Below are 24,585 nucleotides of genomic sequence, written 5' to 3' on the forward strand. Positions count from 1 at the left end.
GTGGGGGCGGAGAGGTCAGGAAGAAGATTGCAGGTTAGGAAGGCGGTGCTGAGTTCCAGGGATTTGACTGAGACAAGGTGGGGGGAGGGGAAATGAGGAAACTGGAGAAATCTGAGTTCATCCCTTGTGGTTGGAGGGTTCCTAGGCGGAAGATGAGGCGCTCTTCCTCCAACCGAAACGTCGATTCTCCTGTTCCTTGGATGCTGCCTGACCTGCTGTGCTACACATTATAACAAATATATCTCACCTCTTTTTGATAGAGTACTGTCACATTTTCATTTTAATTACTCCTTTATACAATGACTAACAATAAAATTTAGCAAAAGAAATTTGTTGTTCTGAAAAATTATAAACCTAGATCTTAAAGCACTTAATATGATTAATGAACAACCAGGAGATGACAGGATTTATTGAAAACACACCATTTCTTAGCTATTAATTCGAAAAGGGACAAAATTGGTAAATATATTTGCATTAATATAGTGGCTTTTACAACCACAGGACACTTCAAGGCACTTTCAGCCAATTAAATTTAAAAGCCCCTTTAAAGTATAGTGACTATTGTAATGTAGGAAATGCAGCAGTCAATTTGTACACAGCTAGTTCACAGAAACAGGAACATGATCATCACCAGATAATCTATTCTTGTGGTATTGATTGCATAATAAATATTAGCTAAAATACCAGGAATAACTATTGAGCTCTTCTTTGAAATAGGATCCTTTAAATTAAACTGAAACTGGATGGGACCTCAGTATAACATTCCATGTTAAAGACAACAAATCCGAAAATGCAACACACACTCAGTGGTACATTGGAGTATTAACATTGATTTATTTTCTCGAAGTCCCACAACCCTGTGACTCAAAGGCAAGAGTACTACCAAATAGGTTACAGTGACACTCAGTTACACTGACATTGAGAACATTTTTGCACAGAAAGAGCCAAAAAGCAACTAGCTGGATATAATGGTTGTAGAGAGACTTATTTGAGATGAGCCAAATCAACACAGAAGTTACAGAATGATTATGGCACTGTTAGGAATGATAGATTTATAATAAATTAATAAGATTTTTTTAAAATTAAATAAGTTTCAACAAATAACCAACAAATAAGTAAACTTGCCAAGATCTCTCTAACAGTATCCCCCAAATATTTTATCTCTGCTACTTAGATGAACAAGGACAGTCGATGCCTGGAAACATCATTGTCTAAAATAATCCTCCAAGGTACACATCATCCTGGCTTAGAAATATTGCTTGGTCAAAATTCTGGAACTCAAATTTTAACAGCATTTTGTATGTAACTCTACCATGTGGACTGCAGCAGTTTGGTTGGTGACTCACCACTATCTCATCAAGGAAAATTATGAATAGGCTGTAAATGCTGGCCTTGCTAATGATGCTCACATCCCCTCAATGAGGATTAACAAAACAAGAAGTGAGGCTCAAATCAAATGTTGAAAAACATCATTAAGAGATATGGTAAAACGAAGAGACAGAAAGGATAGAATAGTGAAAAATGAAAGTGCATCAAGAAGATGGTTACAATAAGAGAAAATGATAATGGAGTAAAAATAATGGAAGACACGATTATTTAAGAGAGTAACAATAAACAAAGTAACAGGGAAATTAAATAATGAAAAATTGAGAAGGTGGACAAGAAAAATGACCTTGCAAATATACCTTTAAAGCAGCAAATAAATGCTTAACAGAGAAGAAATTACAAGAAAAACAATAGAACATTTACTGATTTAGTGAAGGTGTCAGTGAAATGTTGAAATTAGCTTTGAAGACAATTTTGAAAGTGGGACAAAAAGTAACTCAAGCACAGGATCCATGATAACAAAAAGTTGTCAGTGACAGTGAATTTGAGGAAGGGGATGCACACAACTCAAGCAGCAAAATGTGAGTCCTGTGGGACAAGGTTGCAAAATGGGACACTGGAGTGCACAGTATGTTAAGAAAGTGGGAGGTTGCAAAGAAAGTTGAAGGATTTGAACTCATTATTCTGGAGAGGTGTGAAAGAATGAAACAAAGTAAGGTGAAGAAAGTGTCAACATTACAAAATGAGACTGAAAGTGGAAGAAAACGTGTGTGTGTGTGTGTATACACACTGTGAGTTCAAAGGTGGAGGGTATTTCACCTCAAACTTTAGAATCACTTGGACTACAGTTAAGAAACCTTATTACAACTAAAAACATCAAAGAGATTAGCCTTCTTCAAAAACAATGATTGAGAAAGCAAATAGATCATCTATAAAGCAAATGTTTATTATTTGTCAAGTGTTAGCAATTTCCTTTTAGAAACAGTTTTTCATTTCCTTGAACAAACTCTGGCTAATCAGGCAGATAATTAGATTTGCCTACACAAATGACCTGCTTTCTCCCACCAGACAGTAGAGTCTGCAATATTTTCACGTCACACCAGTATAAACACCCTTTTTAAAAAAAAATGTTTAAAATGACTGTGCGCCTGCAAAATGGCAGCAGGAGCAAAAATTTCAAATGAAATTCTAGAACCATTGTGAGGACAGGATTCAGTGGCCTGATGATTACTAAAAACAAAATTTTACTCATGAGAGAAGAAATTCAATTTATCTCTCAGTATTCAACCTCCAGGTTTTGGATCTAAACTTCACCAGGATAATATACAGGGTGCTTCTTTGGTTCAGGTAACTTTTAATAGTTTAAAATGGTCTGCTGAGACAGAAATTACAGCCCTTTTGATTAAAATTGGAATCCTTTGCTGTTGTAAGACTCTAAAGATAAAATTCAGTATAATAAGCACAGCCTGTGCCATGCCTCCTCCACCTAGTCATGACTGAATTTGAGTCACTCAGCAGATCAGCACAGATCAGCACAAACCAATTGCCCAGCCAAATTTTTACCTAATTTGGTCTCAAAAGAGATCAGATGTTTGTACAGAAGATTTCATTTAAACCCAAATTTTGAACTGCATCCTCAGTCCAAGTATACAGTATGACTTTTGTGTGTAAGATACACACAAAATAATAAGTAACACATTGCATTAATAACAAGTGTATGTTTGTAATATACATTTGTAAATAAACTACCTGTACAACTTGCAGTAAATCCACAAATGGTATATTTCACGGACAGGATTCAAGCTAAAAGGATGTTTTGCTAACCACACAATGGGTAATGTGGCATGTGTTTCAGTTCAAGTGCCAGGCTGTAGTCCCAATGACTGGCTGACCATATTCTTTTGACCATCCACAGCAGGAAGCATGCTGACCGAGTTTGCAAAGCTCAGAATACCTGTCAGATTTTAGATCTGATTTTGCCATTGGATGACATTGACCAAATACCCTGATTGTGGTAAGGATTGAAAACCAAGTTAAGAGTATCAGTTCCACTCAATGCGTGATGCATTTGCCTGTGCTGGAAGCTGCATATATTCACACATAGAGCCCTTTTCTTTGTAAGCAAAAGGAATTTATCCATACATTGCATCTTTTTTCCATTGAGGAAAGGATTATGGAGACTGTCAATCTATGTTGCATTCAGATGGTAATGCTCAGTCTAAAGTAGATAAGGAAAGCAAGTTGTTAAAATGGGAAATATAAGAAAGCTATAAACCATATTAATAGTTAAGAAAATGAGCAATGATCTGGCAAGTGGAATTTAATATCAGAAAATATGAACTTGCCTTTTTCAGCAGGAGGAATAATAATAAAGCATATTATCTAATTGGTGAAAGATTACAAGATGCTGAGGCATCCGGGTGTTCCAGTGCAAAAGGTTAGTGTGCAAGAGCACCAAGTACTTAGAAAAGCTAATATGATGTTATTGTTTATTCCAAGAAAATCAAATACAAAAGTTAGGCAGGTTAGGCTTCAGTTATATAGACCTTTGGTGAGACCCCATCTAGTGTCTGAAAGATTATTAAGAGGTTAAGAATCATCAGTGTTTTACATTTCCTGGTCTGCTGTCTGGAAGAATTCTTCAAGGTTATTGATTACTTAGCCTATTTAATGACATACTGTTGCTGGGTTTTAAAATTACAAGTTGTCATAAATACAGACTTAGAGCAATTGGTAAATAGGATATGGTGGTTGCTCGAAATTAACAAATATCAGCAGGACCTTGATTGATTTCAATCAAGCTCACTGACTTTACTGGGTTTTCCAATTCTTGCAAAGCAGTTAGTCTTAAAATATTAATGTCACCATTTACTGTTTATAAAATCAAACAATCAAAAAGACTGAACCAGTCAGAACAAAAGGATGTTATGGTCAGTCTTCATAATAGTTTGACTATTCAAAGGACACAATGAAGGCAAAGTTCTTTAAGCATTCAGACAAAAGAAAAGTCAGTAAAACATTTGTTTACTGAGATGACAGACAGGCAGCATGATAATCGTTTTGGCACTGTAGCAAACAGAAATGGTTATAATCATGCTGCACACCACAATAGGAGAAAATCATCAATTTATTTTTAGACCTAAAAATAAATATTAATAATAACAATATTATCTTAAATATAATAATAATTTAAAATAAATATAAATAATAAAAATAAATAAATATATATATGTTTTTCCCTTTTCCCTCAAATTTATTAATGGAGTTTACAAGAGGCAAAAAAGGACAGAAAGAAATTCCTGTAGTAGTTTTCACTTACAATTTGAAATGTCTTAACATATCTTATTAATGGTCTCCATGATCTTACCATCCATTTGTAACTTACTAAGCACTAAAATCTCCCCCTGAATTTTCTTGGCCTCTGTCTGTCTCTTTTTTTACCCTATATTTGGCAACTGTGCCTTCAGAAACCAACCTCCCAAACTCTAAAATTTTCTTTTTAAACTCTCCCCTTGTTCATTTATCCCTCCATCAACCAAACTCTTCCTTGCAAAATGTCTTTTTGAGCAATGTGATAATTTATCCTAATTATTCTTTCTTTGGTCAAATTTGGTAGTGCTTATGTCTCTATGAATCAACTTGCAATATTCATCTATATTAAAAATGCTATGAATAGAAATGCAAGATTTTGTAGTTAACCTGAAAGAAACAAATGTTGGGAGATCATAACGAGTCAGACAGCTTCTTATTCATCTGCACTTTGTAAAAGAGAATCTTGATTATGTAAAAGGTGCTATCAATTGAAGCTGCTTACATTGAGTTGTCTGATAAATCTGTTTATAGCACTAAATTCCAAATTTGCTGTTTTATATTCTTAATATGAGCAATAAGCTCATTTGAATTTTTTAATGAAAAACGTAGCTTTTAATTATAGGGGAATAGATTATATTTATGGAAGCAGTTTAAGGCAAATTTTAGGCAAAAAATGAAGTTATGCTCCTTACCTCATTTGCTTGCACAATGAGATCAATAGGCATGTAGATCTTCATGTACTTGTGTGTTGTCATCCAGTATTAATATGAAACAGTTTGGAATATGTAGAGTACATATTTGTTGAGTGCCTGAAAATTCCTGTAGGATTCTGCAGAACCAAGCTCCTGAGGTTGAGTCTCAAAACTAATTATCGACTTTTTATATGCATTCATGAATTCACAGGGGCATAAATACGTTTTTACCCCCATGTACATTTATCAGCATGCAGAACCAAAGGGTTTAAACATGAGCTTCTATTACAGATGCCCTTGAGTGGTTGCTGAAAAATTCCTTACCTTCGACAAGTGAGGTGAGTAAGGTAACGTTGGCTGCTTTGCGCCTTCCTGCAGGCAAATTCAATCCAATCTTTTCCAATTTTTCTCTCAAAGATCTTCCTCCATTTTTTGACTTTGCTCTAAGGAAGACAGACATTTGTTTCAATTGAGTGCACAGATGGAAAAGTAACAATTTTATACAATTCTCTGTTTATTCAATATATATATGAATTTAGCAAGATTTCATGAAAATATTAATGATTTTATACATGCTCACTCTAACTTGAAATACATTTAATTTCTATGTAGTTTGCTTATCTCCTTTTATCCTACTTCTTAGTTTGCATTTTATTATTTCTTGTTAGATTCTATCCTTCCTAATTTTCTTTCTTTAGTCATTTCTTCTTTTCCAGTTCATACTGCCTTTCATCCCCTATACTTCTCATGTTTACTATTATCTCGCTGTTCCAAACTAATGTCTTAATTAATCTTTATTCTTCTGCTTGATTCTTTTTTTCTCTCAGCAGTTCCTCCCCGCTGTATAGGTCATTCTTTACTTGACCCACCTCCTGAGCACGCCTCCGAGTAGTGATGCGTTCAAACACTCTGGTGGTGACAGGCGCCTCTGAACCTCTCCCACAGTCACTTTGTACTTGGACGTAGAACTAAGCAGTGACAGACGGCCTGGGACGGAGCAGAACACTTCATTTGGGTTTGTCACTCCTCCAATCAAGCCATCCTTTTGCATGCTTGAAGAAAGTGAACCACCATTTGCTTTAATCGGCATTGGAACTGAAATAGAGCAAAGAGAAAAAGAGGTACTGGACAATATAGTGCATCAAAATTTGAATGCAGTCTATACAGAACCAATAGGGATCACAGAACAGGTGAGACATTCTGCGATGGAAAGAGTGTTTGTCAAATATCAGGCAGTAAAATAATATGTCATTTTTCATTTAGATTATGGTCATGTACTGAAAACTCAAATGAAACAATGATGGTGACAGAAGTTCCTGAAAATGTCCATTAGTCTAGGTTTGCGCATCAACAGCAAAACCACAAACTCATATGGTAAGTCCAAAACTACTGTTGTAGCCCAAAACATCTCAGTTATTAATGCTAGCCATCCATTAATTTGTACACTAACAAGCACATTGCTGATCAAAATCTAGAAATAGAATGCTTTAAAGCAGACAGAGGATGATAAATGCCAGTAATACTTCTGCTCCAGAGATCACAATTAGAAACCAATTTTTACTGGTCCTGAACATTGTCCAGAGGTACAAAATATTTATTTTTTGAAAGTATTAAAACTTCTCAGAAATGGATGTTGACTTCATGGGAGCAGGACATGAACCATCTGCCTTCCCTAAATCAGGAATATTTTCCTAACCTAATGGAGGGAGAAGAATACACTGAGTCACATATTAATTATGCCTGGGTCTACCTTCAATGGCATATGAACCATTGACCATTGTTCTAGTGGAAAAATATACCTCATTCCTGATGGTAGTGAATTTGAATACTTAAAGAACTGGCCAACTAGTGATAAAAAGCTCAGACTAAAACTACTGCTAGTTGTCCAACCTAGTGTCTGCTCAGCATGAATAGGGCCTACTGTAAATGGAAGTGCATTGTATCAAAATTTGTTTGCCATCAAATGCATAATGTTATGAATTTAACAAAAGTAAATTCTTCCCAAGTGCTGATTCAATTCAAGAATGTTGGTGTTATATCGCAAACTGTTCATATATATAATAGCATCTATTCAGATTTTTGTTTTAAATATATTTTTTGACAATTTTCTCTGACAAATTCCTACTGCCCACATCCACATCCCACAACATGTTCTGCTCTTTATGAAGGTACAATTCATGAAGAATTCCTGAAGAAGGACTTATGCCCGAAACGTCGATTCTCCTTCTCCTTTGATGCTGCCTGACCTGCTGCGCTTTTCCAGCAACACATTTTTAAGCTCTGATCTCCAGTATCTGCAGTCCTCACTTTCTCCTAGGAAAGTAGGAGCAGCAAGCCCATTGCATTTTCAGTATCTGTCTTAGGATGATATCCGATTAATTCTTCCCCAAAATTGTTTTGGGATGATGGCTGTAGTCAAATTTTTCTAAGTTAGAATGCAAGGCAGAAGACATATGGCTGAATTTTATGATTTCTTGATTAGGTCCTTTTTTTGGAGGGTTACTTTTGCCATAGAGCTGAGCTTGTTCTCACACCAGATCTTTTCAAACATGCCACATTAATTATCTACCCACCCCTATGGCAACACTCATGTGCAGTTCTGTCCTGTCTTATCATGCACTATTCCAAAAGCAAAACTCACCACTCAGCAGAAGATCAGCATTCCTTTCAACTGCACCATATTTGAAAGGTTGCTGTGCATCTGGACAAGCGCTGAAGCTGGCCTGCCCATTGACAACCAGACTCTGAATATGTCAGAGAAGAAAAAGATAGCACCGCAAATCTCCAACCGGGACTCAAACATCCTGCTCAAGAGAGCAGTGCAAAGAAACAGATTAGCAAAGGAGGGCACATCACCATACCTTGGCATCCTGGTCCCATGTTGCCACCCAAGTCAGTGTCGTCTCCACAGTGCAGAGAAATGGGCAGTGGTGCCACAAGAAGGTCAACGGCTTCCTCCATTGCTCTAAAGTAAGTGCCACACTTTACTACTTTAAAGTCACTCCATCTCTGATACTGCACCCATCTCCCAGCAAGGCTCATGTTCTGCCTCTCTCACTATTGCCTGCAATTTATTTTTCACATTCAATCTCACCAGCCCAGCCTCCCACCCCACTCACTCTGTGTGGCTTCTGCAGTGGCTTTTCATTCCTTGGAAAAGCAGCACTAACATGCATACCACCAATTTTCACCTGAGTGAGAGCTGAAGGTATGTTTTTCTTCTCTCTGATGGTAGTGAATCTGTGGAAATCATTTTCACAAAGGGCTGTTGAGATTGGTTCATTAAGTAAATTTAAGTTGAGATAGACAGATTTCTAATCAGCAAGAAAATCAAGATTATGAAAATATGTTAGGAAATTGGACTTGAGGTTTAACAGATCAGTCATGATCTCATTGAATGACAGAATGAATGGTCTTATGACCAGTTGTGTATGTATGTCTGCATGTATGTGCATGTGTTTCTTAGGGTGGGTACAGGTTGGGCGTTGTTTCTTCACTTCAGCAAATATAGTCACTGACCAAAAGAACATCTCAGTGCTCAACTAAACTGTTTTGCTATAGTTCATTTAGAAGTTGACCTCCCATTGTTTCCATTGGGTAGAGAATATTGATTAAATATATAGAGGCCTCCATACATTGATTTAAAAGGAAAAAGATTACAAAACTGTTCTATGATTGCTGAAAATTAAAATTATTTAAGCTTGGGGAATTTTGTTCAAGTTAATTCAATTTGTATTTACAGTTTCATGAAAACACATTCTAATTTGAAGCACAAATATTCAGTTCCTACATTAGATGCAAGTTTGCTCCCCACCCACTGTATAAACAAGATAATACTCAGCATTAGTATAACCAGTCTTACTGCATACAAATGTGATTAGAAGCACTGTCTTGCTTTACCTAATCCAGTAAAAGGATTTAACTGCATGTCTAAATGTCATAGTCATAGCAGCAATTATCAAGTCAAGGAATAAAAAATAGTTGTGTTGACAAGGAAACATACACTTAGGTATGATGGGATTTCAATCCCATCCAGTACTGAATCACTGTTCTGTTGCTATAAGCGGCAAAATGAGGGTCGCACTCAACAACTGGAAAAATGACTGGCCAGTGTTTCTTGAATAACTCATGATGTTAGTTTGAGAACTACTACAGCTCTAAATGGTGCACATGCAAGGTGAATTATGGTCCATGAAGACCAGAATGGGAAAAAAACAGAGGGGAGATAATATCTAATATACTCTCAACCAAAAGATTGTGGAAGTGAAATACATTTGGAATATCAATTACAAAAATATCCTGAGATCTTGATTTAAAATAATTTCCTTCGGTAGATATGAAGGAAGGCATTTGGTCCATACAGATAGGTTGCCCATTTCATCCATTAATTTCTACTGTAAATGAAATGTTTTGTAAACATTTATTACATAGAATGTCACAGCTCAGATTTAAGCCAATCAGCCCAGTATATCTATATTCGTTCTTATGCTCCATGTGAGCTTCCTCCCAGCTTACTTTCTCTCACCCTGTTACCATATCCTTGTATTCACTTCGCTCTAATATACTTATCAAACTTCAGCTTAAATGCTGCAAGTGGTAACAGGTTCCAAATTCTAACCAGTCTCTGAGTGAATAAGTTTTGTCTAAACCTCTGGAATGTTTTATACAGCATCATTCACACTCATTGCAAAATAAAATGAGGAGAATCAAAGGTGCCCTGGCTTCCACATCTGTACCAGAACTTAGATCTTTCCATAGACTGGTGAATTATTATGGAAAGTTTATACAGAACCTGCATCCATCCTGGCACCTTTACATCTGCTATTGAAAAAGGTCAGTCTTGGAAATGGTTTCATGTAGAAGATATAGCTTTTAGGGAAGAGAAGAAGCAGCTATCATTATCTAAGGTGTTGGCACACTACATCCCAAGCGAGATCTGGTGCTGACAGGTGATGCCTTCCAAATAATATCAGGGTAGTATTTGACTCACAGGCGGCCCAACAGTGAGGAAAGTCTAATTGCGTCCACTTCCAGGACTTTGGCTGATGCAGAGTGCAAGTACGCCCAGATAGAGAAGGAAGGTTTGGTGGTCATCTTTGGTGTATGGAAGTTCCACCAATACCTTTACAGATGTAAATTTAAATAGTAAATATACCACAAACCCCTGCGAGGGCTAGTCAAACAGGACAAGGCTATAAAGCCCAAAGCTTCAGGTCAAACTCAGCAGTGGATTCTCATTCTAAGTGTGTACAATTGCAAGTTGGATCGCCATCTGGGAGGCCAAGTTGTAAATATGGATGCCTCGAGCTGCTTCCTGCTGGCAGAAACACCATCAGTGGTGCCGCCACTGGCCACTGGTCCATTTTCATTTTAAATTTCCTGGACACCCTTCCTGTCACCGCTGACAATATCAGACCATGGGCACAAAAAGATCTGGTTCTGGCAAAACTAAAACAGCTGGTGGTGATGGGGGTAACAAAAGGGCCATCACAACCAGAACTGAAACCCTCCTGGATTCATTGAGACCAGATCACCATAGACAATAGCATTTTATTATGGTGAGCAAGGGTGATTGTCCCAAGCAAATGTCACCGCCAGGTGGCTGAATTCCACCAGGGTCATCCGGGAATGTCAAAAATGAAGATGTTGGTGAGATGTTATGTCTGGGGACCAGGATTGGGTGCAGACATAGCCACCTTGGTGGGGCATTGCCTAGAATGCCAACAAGGACAAAACTTACTGCTAGCAGCTTGCCCAAAATTGGGAGAATGGCAGGGTAAATCCTGGGCTCGCCACTCATCAACTATGCCAGCCCTTTCATAGGCTCAATGTTCTAAGTCATTGTGGATGCCCACTTAAAGTGGTTGGGTGTACATAGAGTGTATTTGTCAAACACAGAGACAAAGTTTGGTGCCGAAATGACAGAAGTGGCCCTGCATGGGTAAGGGGCATTGTCAACGCAAGGTCAGGTCCCATGACATACAAAGTTTGAATAGGTGAGGTGCACATGGACCACATGAAAGCTGCAAACTCATAAACAGGACAGGAGCAAAACATACCCACACCTCAGAGCATCCAGAAAGGCCGTCGGAACTCATGGGTTCTCCCCATCCATCTAGAGTCGAAGCAATCTCAGATTCTGAGATTGACATGGCAGACACATTTACTGCCTGAAGAAGAGGATGAATTTCTTCTGAGATGCTGTGGATGTAAGATGCTGGCCATGGTCCAGTACACCTGCCCCCACCTCAACAAATTCTGGAGCTGCCACGGCATGGAGCTCTTCTTCCCTCACCTCTGCCTCTGTTCCTTCTTCTTGGACAAAAACTCCCAACCTTTCTCTAAGGACCCCTTCTCCCACATCCAACCTTCCTCCTCCACTTGGTGAGCCCCGCCCCCGCACCGGCCTTGTACCCACCCTAGAACTCTTCATTGCTGACTGCCAACGTGACACCAGCCACTTAAATGTCTCCACACCCCTCACCTACTCCAACCTCACTCCCTTCGAATGTACAGTTCTCCACCCTCTCTGCGCCAACTCCCGGTTCACCATCAAACCTGCTGACAAAGGCGGGGCGGTGGTTGGCTGGGGAACGTTCCTCTGTGTCGCAGAGGCCGAACGCCAACTCACCTGACAACACATCCCCCTTACCCACGACCCCATCATGCCAAAATCACTTACACTGTCCGTGCCCTCATTGCCTTTCACTGTCTCAAAACACATAGTCTCCCAGCCCCGCACTGCCCAGTTCTATCTGCTACCTAAGATCCACAAGCCCAACAACCCCGGCCAACCTATTGTCTCAGCATGCTCCTGCCCCACCGAACTCATCTTGTCCAACCTCGATTCCATCCTCTCCCCCTTGCTTCAGGTATTTCCCACCTACATATTGACACCAAACATACCCCCCATCTCTTCAGTAACTTCCAGTTCCCTGGCCCACAGCGCTTTCTCTTCACTATGGATGTGCAGTACTTATTCATGTCCATGCCCCACAATATACCGACCACTGCAACACAGCTGGAACTGACAACCGGAAGCGGCAGAGACAAACCACTATAAATGCCGGAGGAAACATCACAGAAGCGCTTCACAGGAGGCTCCCAAGCACTGAGGAGGTCACCTAGACAGGGGACGAAACGTCTGCAACACAAATTCTCAACTCAGCGAATAGAACCACAATAAGAATGGCCTGCAGGCTCTCCAACAGTCTCATCTGATCCACCTCCACCGATACCCTCCTCCACCTCGCCGAACCTGTCCTCACCCTCAATAACTTTTCCTTTATCTCCTCCCATTTCCTCCAAATCCAGGGGGTGGCCACGGGCACTCAGATGAGCACAGCTACACCTGTTTCTTTGTCGGCTATATCAAACAGTCCCTCATCAGTACCTACACAGGTACTGTGCCCCAACGCTTCTGCCGTTACATCAAAGACTGTCGTTACATCGGTGCAACGCCTTGCTGAACTGGAGCTGTTCATTGACTTCACTCACAACTTCCACCCTGCCCTCAAATTCACTTGGTCCATCTCAGACACCTCCCTCTCCTTTCTTGACCTCTTCATTTCCACCATCAGTGTCCAGACAGATGTTTCCTACAAACCCACAGACTCCCATAACTACCTGGACTACATCCCCTCCCACCCAGTATCCTACAAGAACTCCATCCCATTCTCCCAATTCCTCCGCCTCCGTTGCATCTGCTTGGATGAGGAGACATTCCATTCACAAGCATCCCAAATGTCCACCTTTTTTGATCAAAGTGCTTTTCTTCCCTCTGTCATCAAGACAGCTCTCCACTGCACCTTTTCCATTCCCATTCCACTGCTCTAAACCTACCCTCCAAACGCAATAAAGACAGAGTCCCCCTTGTCGTCACCTACGGCCCCACCAGTCTCTGCATCCAGCACATCATCCTTAACTACTTCCACCAACTCCAACTAGACTCCACCATTAAGAACATCTTCCCCTCCCTACCCCTCTCTGCCTTCCTCAAGGACTGGCTTCTTTGACATCCTTGAATTGCACCACTCTCCCCACCAAACTCCCAGGTACCTTCCCCTGCAACTGGAAAAGATGCAAGACCTGCCAGTATACTAGCCCCCTCACTTCCATCCACAGCCCCAAACAGTCCTTCCAGGTGCGACAGAGGTTCACCTGCCTCTCTTCCAACCTAACTTACTGCTTCAGGTGCTCCTGATGTGGTCTTCTCTACATCAGGGAGACCGAATGTAAACTTAGGAAACAGTTTGCTGAGCATCACAGCTGGGTCCGCAGGGGCTGACCGGACCTCCCAGTCACTGTCCATTTTAATTCCCCTTCTCACTCCCTTTCGAACCTGACCATCCTCGGCCTTTTCCATGGCCATAACAAACAAAACCGCAAATTGGAGGAACAACTCCTCATCTTCTGCCTGGGCAGTCTACAGCCCAGAGGACTCAACATTGAATTCTCCAATTTTAAATAACCTCCCTTCCCAAATCCCAACTCACTTATCAGCTCCATTCCTTCCATTCCATTCCTCCCTGCCACCAATCGGATTCATTCCTCCCATTGACCTACCAGGTAGTACCCTCTACCTGTCTTCACCCATCCCCACTTCACCTCCTGGCCCCCCCACCCCCTCTATCTACAACTCCCCCTAAACCCACCCCCAGTCCTGAAGAAGGTTTACACCCGAAATGTCGACTTCTCCACCTTCTGATGCTGCCTGGCCTGCCATGTTCTCCCAGTCTTCTGCTTGTATCTGAGGCTGAGTCAGCGGAACTGGACATGGTGTGAAAACACGTCAGGAGAGGCTACAAGGTAAAGAACAGGCTGATGTCCTCTGACTCTGATGTCCTCTGATGTCCTCAAATCCTTGGAGAGCCAGGGCCACGACACTCCTGTTTATATCTGTGAGCCTGGACTTCTTGAATGGACCAAGCTAACAGCCCCAATTGGGGAATTCATATTCCATGAGTGCTCCCGGCTGACCCCATTATAATTACAATATCCCTTCCCCTCTGAGTCAGAGGAACTGGACATGGTGTGAAAACACGTCAGGAGAGGCTACAAGGTAAAGAACAGGCTGATGTCCTCTGACTCAGAGGGGAAGGGATATTGTAATTATAATGGGGTCAGCCGGGAGCCCTCATGGAATATGAATTCCCCAATTGGGGCTGTTAGCTTGGTCCATTCAAGAAGTCCAGGCTCACAGATATAAACAGGAGTGTAGTGGCCCTGGCTCTCCAAGGATTTGAGGTTTGTCCTCATCTCCCTGTAAACTGGTTGAACGGTAGGGTTTGGGGCCTAGCTTTGCTGCTCCTTTCGCTTGTAAAATTGCTGTCTCTTGCGTACAGCTGTAATGTTAACTGTTTTTTGTAAACTGTTTTGTAATTTGTTTAATAAAATAAAAAAAACAGGAGATTCAGCATCTCCTTAATTTAAAAACACAGGAGTATAGTGGCCCTGGCTGTCCAAGGATTTGAGGTTTGTCCTCATCTTCCTGTAAACCTGTTGAATGGTAGGGTTTGGGGCCTGGCTTTGTTGCTCCTCTCCCTTGTAAAACAGCTGTAAATGTTAACTGTTTTTTGTAAACTGTTTTGTAATTGCTAAATAAAATTTAAAAAAATAAACAGGAGTGTACAGGGGCGAGCTGTCCTAGAGGTGTCGAAAGGTGTGTCAGGGCAGACCGAGAACTGGAAGGGCATGGGGTGGACCGAGAGCCAGAAGGTGTGTAGGGGCGGGCTGCCTTAGAGTAGCCGGAAGGTGGGAGGGATGGGGGCTTGCTGGGTCTGTATTGCATGCACTGTTTTTTATGTAATTGGATTGTCTTTTTATGTACAAATGTCACTGTTGCTGTCTTGTAATGTTTGAAACTGGGATTTGAGGTTTGTCCTAATTTCCCTGTAAACTGGTTGAATGGTAGGGTTTGGGGCCTGGCTTTGCTGCTCCTTTCCCTTGTAAAATTGCTGTTTCTTTGTATACAGCTGTTAATGTTAACTGTTTTTTGTAAACTGTTTTGTAATTGTTTAATAAAATATATAACCAGGAGATTAAACAAAATAAACCACCGTGGGCGGCACGGTGGCACAGTGGTTAGCACTGTTGCCTCACACCGCTAGAGACCTGGGTTCAATTCCCCCCTCAGGCGACTGACTGTGTGGAGTTTGCACGTTCTCCCTGTGTCTGCATGGGTTTCCTCCGGGTGCTCCGGTTTCCTCCCACAGTCCAAAGATATGCAGGTCAGGTGAATTGGCCATGTTAAATTGCCCGTAGTGTTAGGTATAGGGGTAAATGTAGGGGTATGGGTGGGTTGCGCTTCGGCAGGTCGGTGTGGACTTGTTGGGCCGAAGGGCCTGTTTCCACACTAATGTAATTTAATCTAAACAGGAGTGTCAGAGGTTCTGTTCATTCTGAGAGCTGCTTGTCAGGAAGCCAGACCAGTGTCAAGAACTGTCCATGTGTAAATAAAGGGTGACTTGATGACGGCCACTGTGGAGTTATTTCATACACCAAATAATGATGTGTTATGGCATTATTTTACAGAGTTTGAATGATATTTACACAAAAGGGTTAAACCTCTGAGATGTGGCACACAAGATAATTGTTACAGGAGAGTCACAAGATGCAACTGATCAGTTTATGCATGCCACCTGAGCCCCAATGTCGATCATAGTCGTTATTCCATCAGCATTATTTCTCACTTCACATAACATCCACTGCCTATCAAGCATGACATTACAGTTTTTAAAATATCCCATCTATTGCTCAACACTTTGGCAGAAAAACCCTGAGGATTTAGCACTTCAGTTATTTTACAAATTGCCAGTTAAAACTAGTCTTGAATTATCCAATATTTTTTGAATTCAAACTCTTCTAGAACTGGGTTATACTGCCACCTGTGTACTGGAAAACCAGCATGTAAATATGGCTCCTACTTTACTGTGATTAAAAAGTTAGACAGTTTCTCCAAGTGTCATTGGAAAGCAAATGCTGGATTGTACCAAAGCAGGAGTAGCAATAAAATTGAAGCCTTGCAAAACAGATGTCCACAATTAATCATCACCTTTGGCAAATTATTTTACATGCATCTGCTTGCTAAGTTTCTGTTGAAATCTCAAACATTTCAAATGGGAGCATTATGAACAAATTCAATGAACAAGTGTGGAAATCTAATCCTAAAAATGACTTTGACTTTCTGAAACATAGACCCTTTGATGTTAGTCTGGTTAAAATTTCTACTTTAAAAATTATTTCAATATTATTTGTGTGCACAGAGTTGATTATTTTCTAAAAAGAAACATTGAAACAAGTTATATCTTAACAGGAGAGATTTTTAATGAAAAAAAGATGGTGCAATTACATAGGTGGTAGTGTAAATAGAAAAAGCCATTTTGGATTTTATATGTAGCATATTGAATATAAACTTTGGTGAATTTAAACAATGCATTTGTACATTCACAGTTGGAGTATTGCATTTGGTTCTGGGTACTCTATTATAAGAAAGATGTTAACAACCTTAGAATTTATGTTGCCAAATGATATTAAAGATTATGCAACCAAAGTGTTTAGATGGAATTAGAAACAGATCAGCCATGATCTGGTAGTTAGCTTAGTAAGACTGACCAGTAAGGTTCGATGATATGAGATCCAGAGAGAGCTAGCCAATTGGATACAAAATTGGCTTGATGGTAGGAGACAGAAGGTAGTGGTAGAAGGTTGTTGTTCAGACTGGAGGCCTGTAACCAGTGGTGTGCTGCTGGGTCCACTCTTGTTCATCATTTATATAACAATTTGGATGAGAATACAGGAGGCATAGTTAGTAAGTTTGCAGATGACACCAAAATTGGTGGTATAGTGGACAGTAGAGAATGATATCTAAGAGTACAACAGGATCTTGACCAACTGAGCCAATGGGCTGAAAAATGGCAAATTGAGTTGATTCAGATAAATGTAAAATGTTGCATTTTGGCAAGACAAACCAGGGAAGGACTTACACAGTTAATCATAAGACCTTATGGAATGTTGACGAACAGAGAAACGTTGAGATGCAGGTACATGGTTCCTTGAAAGTGGCATCATAGGTAGACAAGGTTGAAGAAGGTGCTTGGCATGCTTGCCTTCATTGGTCGGAACATTGAGTATCGGAGTTGGAACATCATGTTACAACTGTTCAAGATATTGCTAAGGTCACAACTGGAGTATCGTGTACAGTTCTGGTCATGTGGAAAGGGTGTCAGAAAGATTTACAAGGATGTTACTGAGGTTGGAAGGTTTGCATTATAAGGAGAGGCTGGATAGGCTGAGACTTATTTCCCTAGAGCATAGAAGGCTGAAGGGTAACCATATAAAGGTTTATATAATCATGAAGGACATAGATATGTCTTTTCCCCATAGTAGGGAAGTCCAAAACTAGAGGGCATAGGTTTAAGGTGAGATGGGAAAGGTTTAAAAGGGATTTGCGAGGCAATCTTTTCACACACAGGGTGGTGTGTACAGAGGAACCTTGATTGTCCTGCATTCACTTACCCGAATTTCGAATTATTCAAACAAGATTGCAAGGTTCGAATGCGTGGCTAAACTATGTTACCAGCATTCAATTATCCGGCGTTCGATTAACCAAACAAAATATTCCCCGCCATGGATAATTGAAGTTCCTCTGTATATGGAATGAGCTGCCTGAGGAAGTACAATTACAAAATTTTAAAAATATCTGGACAGGTACATGGTTGGGAAAGGTTTAGAGGGATATGGGCCAAACACGGGCAAATGGTACTAGTTCAGTTAAGGAAACTTGATCAGCATGAATAAGTTGGGCCTGTTTCATGCGTATGACAGTATGACACTGTGAATGGTAGAATATTCAGGCTCATAGGGCTGAATAGCATCTTCCTGTTCCTATGCTCCTTAATGCTACAGCAAAATTTTACATGGATGATATCACAGATGAGAAGTTATACAGTAATTACAGAAGGTACAGGAGTATAAATATCAGGTAAAGGTAGTATCAAGCTGAGTGGCAGATGAAATTTAATTTAGATAAATGTGAGGTGCTGCATTTTGGAAAGCAAATCAGAGCAGAACTTATACACTTAACGGTAAGGTCCTGGGATGTGTTGCCAAACAAAGAGACCTTGGAGTGCAGGTTCATCAGGTAGATAGGATAGTGAAGAAGGCATTTGGTATGCTTTCCTTTATTGGTCAGAGCATTGAGCATAGTAGTTGGGAGATCATGTTGTGGTTGAATACGACATTGGTTAGACCACTTTCGGAATATTGCATGCAGTTCTAGTCTCCTTCCTCTCAGAAGGATGTTGTGAAAGGGTTCAGAAAAAATTTACAAGGCTGTTGCCAGGGTTGGAGGGTTTAAGCTCTGGAGAGAGGCTGGATAGGCTGTGGCTGTTTTCCCTAGAGTGTCGGAGGCCGAGGGATGACTTTATATAGAGGTTCATAAAATCGTGAGGGGTATGGATAGGATAAAGACAAGGTCTTTTCCCTGGGATGGGAGAGTCCAGAACTGGAGGGCATGGGTTTAGGGTGAGAGGAGAAAGATATAAAAGGGAAATAATGGACAACATTTTCACACAGAGGGTGGTGCGTGTATGGAATGAGCTGCCAGAGGAAATGGTGGAGGCTGGTATAATTACAGCATTTAAAAGGCATCTGGATGGGTATATGAATAGGAAGGGTCTGTTTCCATGCTGTACATCTCTATGACTCGATGACTCTCAGCTTGAATGATTCCCCTGGCCCTGGTTTACAAATAGTATTTGGATACTTATGGGGTACAAATTCATGTTGGATGATGGTGCAGTACAGTGGTTAGCCATTAACAATAATGCTAACATTAATGACATACCAGGCTATAATCAGTTTTACACATTTCGATAGAGCTAAATATTGGACAGGGGCATAGATTGGATGTCTGAGGCAATGCAAATAGGTAATGCCTGTCTATTTATGTTCCCATTTAAAACTCACTACCTCAGTTCACATATGAAGGGAAACACCCTGGTTGAGGTGTTAGAGAGTTGCTGATTCTTTTCAACCATACCTAACATGAATCACTGTCTTCAAGCAAAATGGGGAATTAATAAATTAAATAGGCATGAAAGGTTTTGGCGATCATTCTCTTATCCTTAATACTTCATTTTATCTTCCTCAAATACTGTGTCATTAATAACAGTAACTGAACAATAAACTTTCTTCAATTGTGCTACTTTCTATTTACATGCAGCTGAGATGAGCTATATAAACTGTCTGGATTAAAGCACTCAGACCACCATTTATCATCTTAATTTGCTCTGCTCAATTCTTGTGCCAGCCACTCTTTTATTTTATTACAATTTTACTGATTCATCTTAGGAAAATGCGAACAGCTATTCAGCAGCACTATCTCCAAGTGGCTCCCGCTTAACACAGCCTGTGTTGTATTGGGAAAAAAAACAGCTGGTGCTCAGTCTAACAGCACACACCTGAAAAACCTGCACTGGTGTGGTTACCAGAACACAGTGCACATACTATGCTGATCTACTGCACTAATTAATGATTTCTGCTCATTTGCACATTGTAGCAGAATGAGTCCCCAGGCCTGAAAATGACTTACTGCAGGCAATTCCTACTCTCTTTATATCACCGGAAGACCAACATTTTGTGTTCAAGATCACATGTGGCTCAGCAGCACAAACTTAAGATGTGTTCAACTCTTGATGATTCATGGTATTTACTCACTGACACATTCATTTCAGAATTTATGTAGTTATACATTTACTGTAGTTGTTATCCCTCATGTAATTTAAATGACTTGAGCATGTAACTCAGCTGACATTTAAATGCAATACTTATTGAACACCATGTTACCAGGAAATTGTATGCCTTTATAGATAAACGAAAAAGCATCATATGCCACCATTTTACTTCATAAAGCAGAGCATTCTGTTGCTATCCAAGAAAGTATTCATCCCTCAACCCCCAGCATCACCAGAACTTATCAACTGCAGATCGACAACATTGTCATTTGTGGCTGCTTATTGTGACTGGTGCATTTGCAAAACAACAGCTTACAGGTACATTGGGACTTCATGAGGATGTATAAATGCAAGTTATTTCTTTATTTCCTCATTCTTTCTAATATAATCTGATTCAAACACAGTCAATCCATTTTAAAATAAATATGATCAAGTTCTATAACATATCTAGAAAATCTATCAGTTACATAACAAACATTTTATCTTAAAGGTTTTTTCCTCAATTCTTCTTTTTCTCCCCTCCTATCTTAATGCTGGCTCCTTCTCAAGGTATGGTTCTATACACAAAGTATTTCATCCATGTACTGCTGATGATCAGTGGCTCTCCCTCATTAATAGTTGGCAAGATTTCTGCTGCTGCAAAACTCAAATATTTTATTTTCTGCCAGTTGACATCCAACTGCTGTTTAGGATGCAAATAAAGTTACTGGAAAGATTACAGAGAAGGCAGACCTCAGCACTGAAAGTCTGTTTGATCAGCACCTTCCCTCAATGATTTGCTATTGTCAGGAACACAGCTAAGATGTAAACAGGATTTCAGCTTTTCCCAGTAAAGAGGATAACTTTTCTTGCTTATTATTCTGGAACTGACAGCTATTATCTGCATACCAATTGACTCTTGAAAAACAGAAAAAATGAGTACAGAATAGATAAACTCTGCCTTGGTGTTAATTCATTACAGCTAGCATGATTGACATTGGAAATTAATTTTCAAATCTGTTGATAGTTTATAGTCCCAAACAAACTCTGTCAATAACTAAGTATCCATTTTTTTGCCAGCAGGAAACACATGACATTAGTTTCTTGTCTTTGTAACAAAATAGCATTTATTATATTATTTTATTTGACCCTATTGGGACAGTGAAATTACAGCGGTGAAGTATACTAGTGTATGAAAACAAATCTAAAGAAGAGTTAAAAGCCAAGAATAGATCATTGGGAATGCCAGAGTTGATTAAGCAAGGATAAGAGGAAAGCCATTCCCTGTGATGTACTGATTGCACTGAATTATAGAATGGAAACTCATAAATGCTACGCTCTGGAGCTGAACCACTAGGGAAAGATGGTGGAGCAAAGTGGCACAGTCAACCATGACAAGGGCCATAGAGATTTAAGGAGATCAAGGAGGGATAATGCACCACAGTTGCAATTACAAAATTTAACATGTCTGACTCTGATTAGGCAGGTGTTTGGTGCTGTAAACAGGGCAGAATGAAACTAGAAGAATTCCAACAGGGGTTTGTGGACTAGATGGGCATAAAATTGGAGTGTAACAGTATGGTCAGGAATTTAGACAAGGAGAATAAGGATGATGATCTGGCATTAATTGAAAAAGGCAAATTTAAAAAGGTTGACTTTCTGTGTGAGAAAACTGTGCCAACAGTTTTGAAATGAGAGGAACAATACTATGGCCAATGTGTGGACATGGAAAACCAAATGGAGAGGGAGCACAAGGCAAGTTCAATGGAAAGGATCATCCTGAAGCAAACAAAACATGTGGACAGGTGCAGACTGGCAGAGGATGGAGTTATTGGAAAGTTGGGCATGGGAAGAGGATTGATAGATGGTGGAATAGACAAATCTCAATTTTAGAAGAAAAAAAGCCCTCATGTTTGGTGTAGGAGAGGTGGGTGAAAAGATTACTGTCAAAGATTTTCATAAGAAGTAATTTATTGTATACAGAAAGTATCATGGCTGCCCTTATCATCCAAGACAGTCTTAGGATAATCATAGCACTTGAGGCACTTGAGGTCAGCTAACATTGTGCCAAAGTTACTTGCAAACCTTGGGCTTCAGGACCGAAACAAACTGTACCTGGAGAACAGCAAGGTAGGCAATAGTGAGTGGCATTTGGACATGAGGACATTGACGCCAAAACAAAATAACCTGTTTAGTAAATCGACATTATCAGTGGTATCATGGCAAATTGATGGCCAGAATAAAGGAAGTTGGGAGTTTGAAATCAAATTGATAGATAGCTGGGTTGAGTTTCTTTCCACAGGAGACGGATTGAAGGAATACAAGGAGATGTGGATGATAAAACAAATAAGAAAAGGGTGGGTAATAGCATGATCAATGACACTGACCATAAGTGTGGCACAGTCATATGAAATATGACAGTCAATGGGACAAGGTGGCATGGTTGTGATTGTGGTTGAGTGAGTTTCTATGAAGTATGTGGTTAAATGATCTAAAGGAAAGAAACAAAAACAATATGCAGTGAGTGGTTAGGATCTGGAGTCCACTTCCAATGAAGGTGATGGAGGCAGATTAAATTGGGTCTTTCAAAAGAGAATTGGATAACTATCTGAAGAAAAATAAAAATCAAGACTCGAGTCAAAAGATAGGAAGTGGGACTAATTGAATTGCTCCAGCAGACAGCCAGCTCAGACACAATTACCTCCTTTTGTACTGTAATCATTCTATGATTCTATGAAGTGAATCATGAAGTGGTAGTCCAATGAAATAGATGGAGGTTGAAATTATTGTTGAAAAGGTAATCAGTGCAGAGTGTTTGGCAGAAGTGGAAGGCTTAGAAGAATCCCTACAGTGTGGAAACAGGCCTTTTGGCCCAACAAGTCCACACCGATCCTCCAAAGAGTAATCCACCCAGACCCATTCCCCTACCCTACACTTACCACTGACTAATGCACCTTACCTGCATATCCCTGAACACAATAGGCAATTTAGCATGGCTAATTCACCTAACCTGCACATTTTTGGATTGTGGGAGGAAATCTGAACACCCGGAGGAAACCCACGCAGACACGGGGAGAATGTGCAAAATCCACTCAGTCATTCACCTGAGGTTAGAATCAAACCCAGGTCCCTGGTACTGTGAGGCAGCAGTGCTAACCACTGAGCCACCATGCCACCTGAATTAGATAATGAAATTGTCAAATCAATAAAAGTTGCAGATGATGAGGACTTTGAAGGAATAGTGGAAAGGTTTGAAGAGTAAGGGAAATAGGGACAGGAGTCAGAAAGAGCCATATCCAAAGGTTGAGCGAAAACATTTTTCCATGCATCTGACTCTAAAGTATCTTTCATTAATATTAGCTTATGCGTCCCTGTACTAACATCTCAGTTTAACATGAAATAATCTTCCAAGTCTGCCTTATCTTTCCTTTTCATGTTTACTTGTACAAATGCTTTTTCAAAAGAACTTAAACTTTCTCCAGTCTCCTTGGGACTTTGCTGGAATCAGTGATTGACCTCTGAACTGGCTCCTTGGTTTCATTTTATCCCTATTCTATCATTAGCTATTTCTCCAATGTTCATAGTGTAAGAGTGTAATTCATTGCCCTATTGTTGTGCAGCACCTTATATTTATTTGCAATTTCCATATTTTAATTCTTGTGCGAGCTATTCTCAATCCTTCCCATTTTACCACCCTTCCAGTCCTGAACCCCCCACGCCACACAGTCCAATTTAATATCATGTTTCACTGTGGCCAATTTCTAGTTCATTAATATACACATGGATATCTTTTTCAGAAGTGTTTTACTGTATCTTGGAAAAGCAGACAAACCTTAGTGGCATCAATTACAACTGGTAGTGGTTCAACACGCCCTGTGTTGTATTGGAAAGAAAACAGCTGGTGCTCACGCTGACAGCATAGACACTAATGTTGTTTCCAGATCAGAGTGCACACACTATTATGAGTTTGTGCACTAATTAACAAACTAGCGGAATGAGTCCCCAGGACTAAAAAAATGACTTACTGCAGGCGATTCCTACTCTCTTTATGTAACCGGAAGAATAACATCTCTGTATTTAATCAGATCACAGCAATGCAAACAAACTAAGGATGCAGCTTAGTACTACATTCAGTTCAGTAGACAAATTTGAATAATGGCTGGTAAATTTGCTTTGTGAAGCAATATAATATTTTAACTTCCTATTAATTTCTCAATTTACATGTGACATCAACTGTTACTCAATGTAAGTCTGTTCTTTTTTAAAACTATAAAATTGTAAAATGGACTCCTGACCACAGAAATCAGTTTTAAGCGGTTCGGAGCTTAAGAACAGGAGTAGGCCACTTTAGCCCCACTCCCACCCTGAAACCAGTCCCCTATTCATTGAATCTATGGTTTCTCAGCAGCTAAACTACTTTTTACCAACTTTGTCCTATGCCCATTAATAAGAGATCATGCGATGCAGTGACAGCAACCCCATCCCTGAGCCAAAATTATAGATTCAAATCCGACCTCAGGACTTGATGGCCACAGATGGCA

The 24,585-nt window shown here is 40.0% G+C and overlaps 1 protein-coding gene across 2 annotated transcripts in view; it reads right to left on the minus strand.

Moving 5' to 3' along the window:
- tfap2e (transcription factor AP-2 epsilon) overlaps nt 1-24,585 on the minus strand; it is an 80,938-nt gene that overhangs the window by 19,786 nt on the left and 36,567 nt on the right. For both annotated transcript variants that reach the window (XM_043717718.1, XM_043717717.1), the window contains exons 4-5: nt 6,200-6,425; nt 5,655-5,773 (exon numbers count right to left, since the gene is read on the minus strand). In XM_043717718.1, coding sequence (XP_043573653.1) covers nt 5,655-5,773; nt 6,200-6,425 — 345 coding nt within the window. The remainder of the gene's footprint in view (nt 1-5,654; nt 5,774-6,199; nt 6,426-24,585) is intronic.

The sequence above is a fragment of the Chiloscyllium plagiosum genome, chromosome 27, assembly GCF_004010195.1.
Source record: "Chiloscyllium plagiosum isolate BGI_BamShark_2017 chromosome 27, ASM401019v2, whole genome shotgun sequence".
Lineage (NCBI taxonomy): Eukaryota > Metazoa > Chordata > Chondrichthyes > Orectolobiformes > Hemiscylliidae > Chiloscyllium > Chiloscyllium plagiosum.